The 6,737-nt window shown below is 37.7% G+C and overlaps 1 protein-coding gene across 2 annotated transcripts; it reads right to left on the bottom strand.

Annotated features, from left to right (window-relative positions):
• Positions 1-4,389, bottom strand: LOC112462436 (ATP-binding cassette sub-family G member 4-like). 2 transcript variants are annotated; one of them, XM_025028216.1, is made up of 2 exons: positions 2,128-4,389; positions 1,952-2,050 (listed from the first exon to the last, which is right to left on the bottom strand). In XM_025028216.1, exons 1-2 carry the CDS (start codon positions 3,622-3,624, stop codon positions 2,039-2,041), a joined length of 1,509 nt encoding a protein of 502 aa, XP_024883984.1. In that variant the 5' UTR covers positions 3,625-4,389; the 3' UTR covers positions 1,952-2,038. The 2 variants fall into 2 exon arrangements, with proteins under 2 accessions (XP_024883983.1, XP_024883984.1); XM_025028215.1 differs by having other exon boundaries at positions 1-4,379.
• Positions 4,390-6,737: the final 2,348 nt, after the last annotated feature.

The following is a 6,737-nucleotide window of genomic DNA, read 5'->3' as shown; positions in this document are numbered from 1 at the left end:
TTTGTAGTCCATATTTCGAAGTTTATATTTCTCGTACCTCATGTTACATATACAAGACAAGATCATCGCGCTACACTTTTGATAAGTCGCCGATCGTCTCTTCCCGAAGGGAAACGCAGCGGAAATAAACTTATTAATTTAATCTGCGAGATCGAATTCGACAACAATATTATTTCTCCCGTTCATTACCGAGGAATTCATTATTGAAGGTAATTCCATTCGTTGGTGAAAGGCTATTAATTTAACTATTTCTCAACTTCTATATTGCATGTACAGTCTTATATAATATTATTACGAAATTATGTTTGCACGACCGCGATATTAGCGGTCCATCGTCGCTCTTAGACTAATGTGAAACACGTGGTTAGCTTCGGTTAAGAAATCCTATTGCGAATTCCATGCGCTCAGTGGTTTTTGACCTACGACCCGCGTCTTTACATTACCTAACTCGCGAAATACCTTCCGCTGCTTTATCGCTCTTAGCTTTATTCTTTCTTTCTGAGAAATATAAATCTATGTCGTGTTGCATAATTCCCTTTAACTGAGCGGGTTTGGAAGAAACATTTTTATCGCATAAATCTAAATAACTTACTCGAAAGAGATCCAATATTAAATTCCTAATATATTGCTAATGGTCTTTCGTTGACGTTATTTAGTCGTTATAATAAATATCCTTAACATCGAAATAACATCATGATAAGTATATCATTTGAATACAAGATTTCTTCGTCGACGAAGGCTATAATTTTATTACTTGATCTCCATTAATAATTTATTCAATAATACAGATTTTTCTGCTGATTTCATCAGATTTATCCTTTTCAAAATAATTTTATTTTATTTATGCAGTTATTCTTAAGTAGAACTTTGTAGCAACAGCATAAAAATCTGTTTGCTTATGTGATATTAGCAAATGGAAGGAAACTTATAAGTGCAATTCTCGCAGAAACTGCCGCTTTCGCATAATGATATACAAATGTGGACAAAGATATCGGAGAGGTGTAGTGTATTTACAAACTGGATAGAGCCTATTGAATACTTGATGAGCTGCTACACGCATGCAGCGATTTTAGCGCTATTTATAATCCGATCTAAAAAAAATACCTGAAATCCGGAAAAAATTATGATTATGGCATATAGCTCGAAGAAGGTTATTATAAATCACGAAACGCAATAAAATTTTCATATCTTTAATTACAGCCGCGTAAAATATGATGTTATATTCATCATTGTCCCAGCACGTGCTCCATCGAGCACAAGCGTGAAAGTATCGTCTCGCACTTGGCGTCTACAATGTCACAATTCACTTTCTACAACCGTACTCCATCCTCCGTATCTTATCCCGCTGGTTTGTATCAGATCGAGTTGGAAAAGCCGAACTCAATTACAAGCGTTACTTTTACTTCCCGCTGCACATGAGTTGCGTAAGCATTTCTTTCGTTGCAACCGACACGTCTCGACTTTATATACAAACTATCATTTCTCTATCTTTGAGACCGTAGAAGAATCACTACGGAGATAAGAGACATACTATACTTCGAAATTATTCACCACCTTCTACCTTGGCGGAAAGATCTTGTTACGAAGCGATGAGCACACTAACGCTGTCACAGCCATACTGACATGCAAATTTCTTCTAACAATATTCAGCGGGCACATCCTTGCGAGACGTCAACAAACCTCTTCGGTGCCTCTCCGATGATCCTCGGTACGAAAGCAGCGTTTTGCTCACGGAACCCAGAAGAATCTCGGCGAATTACGCTACATTTTAAATACAATGATAATACCCGCTTTACCAGCAATATACACAGGGGATCTTCATCATACTTTCGAAAGCCTTCTTTTTAACGAAATGTAACACGCGAGCCGAATAACCACGAACCAGGCGAACAGGACGACGGCGTCGATCCAGAATATAGATTTGGTCATACGCAGCTCTTCTAGTATCAGCGACGGTACTCGAAGATGGCAATAATCGATATCACTCGGACACTGTATCGGCTCTCGTTGAAAGCCATAAACCGCCTGTACTAAGCCGTCAAAGGTGAATCTGAAGTAGTTCATGAAGCTAATGTAGTAAAGGATCTGTGGCATGTGATTGAAAAATACCAAAAAGCCAGCTAGTACCAGCATCCCGCACGCGGTGATAGCCCCAAAGAAGGTGCCGTTAATGGGGTCGAAAAGTGTTCCTAGACCCAAGCCTACGCTCTCCGAGGTGAAAGCCGTCAGGGTCGTGATGAGTAGAAACATGAGATATCGGAACCATTCCTGGGGCTGCCTAGTTAGCACGTAGGTGATGGTTGAGTAAATAACACTGGACAATATGTGTAACGGTGCATTCATCACTAGCGTGGCCGTGTAGTAAGTCCTCAGCTGGTACCAGTTGTTGAAGCGCTCCTTCTTCAGTATGGCCAGCTCCAAAGGGAATCTCAACACGGCCGGCATCAAATTGGTGTAGAGGAAGTACATCCCGCATACCAGCAAGAAACTGACGTTGCTGATGGTTTTGCTGCCATCATCGCCAGAATGCTCGAACAATAAGCCCAACAAGATAGCCACGAGGAAGTGCAACATTAACTTGATGTGAGTTATCGACCAATCTCGACACGCTATCAGGGAGTAACGGTATAGCAATATCTTGAATTTCGTCATTTCTGAGGGCGGATCCATCATCTCTCTCGTTTTCTCGTCGTAGAACGACGCTTCCCTCATGATGCGCATCTTCAGGGGTGTTTCCTCTCTCTGGCAATACTCCTTAGCCGCCGCGATCAGTTGATTGTTGTAATCTCCATACTCCCGGTTGGCCACCTCTAACATGTAGTCCGCGGGATTGTGATAGTGGGGACACTGAAAACCCTGCTGGGCGAAATAGCTCACCGTGTTGTCGGGCGGGCCGGCGTACATGCACTGGCCATCGACCACCAAGTAAATATGGTCAAACATATGATAGAGCGCTGCGCTCGGCTGATGAATGGTGCAGATCACCGTTCGACCGCTCTTCGCCAGGGTCTGTAACGCGGAGACGCACTGATGGGACGCCATTGAATCCAGGCCGGTTGTCGGTTCGTCCAGGAACATTATCGGCGGATTGTCAATCAGTTCCAGGGCGATGCTCAGCCTCTTCATCTGCCCTCCGCTGAGCCGGTCGACTTTTGTGTCCTTTACCTTCGCCAGCTGCAACGTCTCCAGGATGTTGTCGATCAGTATCTGCCTGAATATTTTCGTCGCATTATTGCCGATCTTTAAATAGGTCACCATCATCATGCTCTCCTGAACGGTGAACAGACCGTACAGATTGTCCGTCTGTTGAATGTAGCACGATTGCTTCTTGTACTTGTTACAGTTCTGTTTACCCTCGCTACTGACATACTCGACCGTGCCCGTCAATTGTCCCTGTTGGAATCCGGTCAGAATGTTCAACAACGTCGACTTCCCGGCACCGGACGGTCCCATGATAGCCGTCAGCTCCGCGGCCTTGAAGACGCCGTTCAGATCCTTCAGAATCTTCTTCTTGGTCCCGCGATATCCAGTCTGTACCTCGAACGACAGATTCTTGAATTGAATGTCGGCCATCCGGGCCCGCGACATACGCAGCGCGTTTGTTGCACGTCTTCTCGTCGACATGACTTAAAGATTTGATTGACCTACTAACAATAAGAGTATCTTCTCTCTCTGCACTGTTTATCTCTTGCCGCACTTTCCTTCTATCTCTTCACCCAAGTTTATCGGCTTATCGGCTACACTATAAAAAAATCTGTCTGACTTGCGTAGGTGGGGTGAGTTATGTATGTCTAATGCATATTGCGTGCGTGAAGATTCATCCGCGGCTACGTATTGTTACAGTTGCATGTTGAAAGAAATATTAGACGCAGCTAATACTGGACCTTGTTCTCAAGAATCGCATCTTTGATCCCTGATTAACAATCAGTGAATATGTTAATATGCATGCGAAAGTTCAACTTGAGCATAATTTTCTCCAAATTATTACACTTTTTAAATATTAAGTATTTCACAGTGTTTATAACAGTTTGAATTGCGTATAATTTATTCTAATATCATGTGCTGTTTTTCTCGTGCAGTTGCATTCTTTTTATCCTGCACTCGGATTGCGTATAATTTCTTACACCATCCGTTCCCGAAGGGCACTTATTCAAAACAAAGACTTCTATTCTTTGTGCGTAATGTTTCTTCAACAATTTCCGGTATTGCTAGCGATCATTTGCATCAATCGAATTTCTTCATGTTCCAATTTCCTTTTACGAGATTCTCTCCGTCTCTCGTTCACCTGCAATATAATGGCTGAATTACTATCTCTACATCTCGATTTGCATTACAAGAAATGCAATGACTGCAGTTTTCGCGATGTGGTATTTAGATGGTACTCGATGATGCAGCAAAAACTGGTTGAGTGCGTTGTTACACGACTATTAATTTATAATAAGAATATATTAGTTGGCACGAACCGGTAGTTGCGCAAGTGTTAAATGTTACGTAAACATACATTCCTTATTTCTGGATTGAGGAACTTGGAACGCCAATTTACGAAATTTTATGCGAATCGCATAAATATACCACGTTTATATGGATATTAGTCTGTCTTTCCTTCATTATAGGTTCACACAAAATCAAATTTTATCTTATTAAATTGATAATCTATTAGCGTTATTATAATTATGAAAGTTACTAATTTGTACAGTCAATACTTTTTTAAATGGTTTTTTTAATTCAAGGTCTTTCGGCTATTTTACATGAAAAAAGTCAGTACGCGGTACAGTAAGCGATGTCATGAAATATTAGTATAATGTCATGTATGATGCAAACTCAGAAGTAGGTAGCAGTCAAGTTTGCCGTCAAGTGAAATTAATTACAATTGAGTAGAACTAATTAGTCACTTATGTTGCAAATTAAATAAAAAACAATTTTATCTACATATATACATATATATATATATATATGCATATCTTGTTCATGGTCAATTTATATTTATTATATTTATATATAGGACTATATAAAGATTATAAAAAAAATAAGAAAATGATTTAAGTAAGTAAAAATCCACATCGCAGAAACTTATACGATTTATAATGCTCCAACTTCATTTCTTTTTTAAAAAAAGAAAACGTTTAACTTCTGCAGTGTATCTTGATATTAGTTTATTTTAAGAATCATTTGCATGGAAAAGATACAAGGTTCTTAAAGGTTACACACGTGTTATAGTCAGTGCAGACTATCAAATTCAATCAGAAATAAGTATAACAACTATCAAGTTATCAGGCTGAAATATCTCCCAAGAGTTACTTATTAATAAACTATTTATTAATGTTCTTTAAACACACGAGTAGTGTCTCTAACTTACGGGTGACGAATATACGGTTTATTACGGATGTTCCTGCATAAATATTGAATATGTCGGCATAATCTCTTACATCAGCATGACAAATAATGAAACGAATGACTAGGTAAACTTCAAAGTTCTACAATTCTTATACTGAATAATTTCATCGTTTTATGTTTTTTCGTTGCACTCTATGATACGACCGATGTTGCATACCATTATATCGGTCATTATTTCTAGACTATTATTTGCATCTGATCAAATCTAAATGACGTAAATATGAGAGTTCTATTCTACTCTACATTCGTAATCTCGACTTCCTACGTACGCTTCATTGATCTCAGCGTTACACATGTGATTTTTTACATTTTACATTTGATTGTCATGCGAGAAGGTGATATCAATTATCTTTCTTTTTTGCACATGCAACACGCATATATTATCTTTCTTTGCTTTCAAATTATGTTTCCTTATATTGATGCTATTTATATTTCTCGAGCTTCTAAATCACCTGGGTTATAAGATAGGTCGATTTTTGTATCAGTATATAACTACGCAGTGCATGCTTATGCTTCTTATATAACAACAATAAACTATAATTTACAGTAAGAAGCGCGTCGAGTTCGAGTTGAGATATCATATGCTTTATATTGTGTGACCTCATATTCATGAAGGATAAAAGAAAATGTTTTTGCGAAAAGTATAAATGATATATACGCATTATTGCAATAAGAAAGCAAGAAATTGAAATGTGGACAAATTTGAAGTTATAAAAGATTCGGCACCGTTATTACGAAATTGCATTAAAAGAAAAATAAATATCTCCATAGTTAGTTTCACGGTATATTTTTACATATGAGCTATTAGATCCTCCCGATGTGTCATTTTATTAAATTGGAACTGACTATGAACATATTCTTTCGGTTAATGACGACACTCATAAATATTAATGAAGAATATTTTAAGAAGCATTTAGCCTTTTTTTAATGTTATTTATGGTTTTTATGTTTTCTTCTCTACACTTATCTTGTTAATACAGTGGATTATATTCTTATCTTCTATATATATTTATTTTTTAATCTAAATGTGTTTTTTATTTATATACGTGTCACCTTTCTTATATAAAAGCTGAATGACACCGTCCAAATTAACGTGGTATAGTTGATTCTATCATGTCTCTTAAATTTTTGTGTTAAGGATGTTCTAAAGAGTTAGTTAAAATGTAACGAAGTTGACGAAAATTTAATATCATATTGTGTATTCTCTCAAAGTTCGGGGCTAAATTTCAAATCGATTCACAATTTAGATAAAAAGTTATCAATTCTTGAATATACGTTTTACAAAGGGTTTTACAGAGAAAAGTGTAAACATTAAAAAATGTTAACAATATAATATTTTACAC

The sequence above is a fragment of the Temnothorax curvispinosus genome, unplaced genomic scaffold, assembly GCF_003070985.1.
Source record: "Temnothorax curvispinosus isolate PA1 unplaced genomic scaffold, ASM307098v1 QBEX01012432.1, whole genome shotgun sequence".
Taxonomy (NCBI): Eukaryota; Metazoa; Arthropoda; class Insecta; order Hymenoptera; family Formicidae; genus Temnothorax; species Temnothorax curvispinosus.
This window is presented reverse-complemented; position numbering and strand designations above follow the sequence as displayed.

Coding starts and splice junctions, on each gene's coding strand:
- LOC112462436 (XM_025028215.1), bottom strand. CDS start 3,624: ATGTCGACGAGAAGACGTGCAACAAACGCGCTGCGTATGTCGCGGGCC.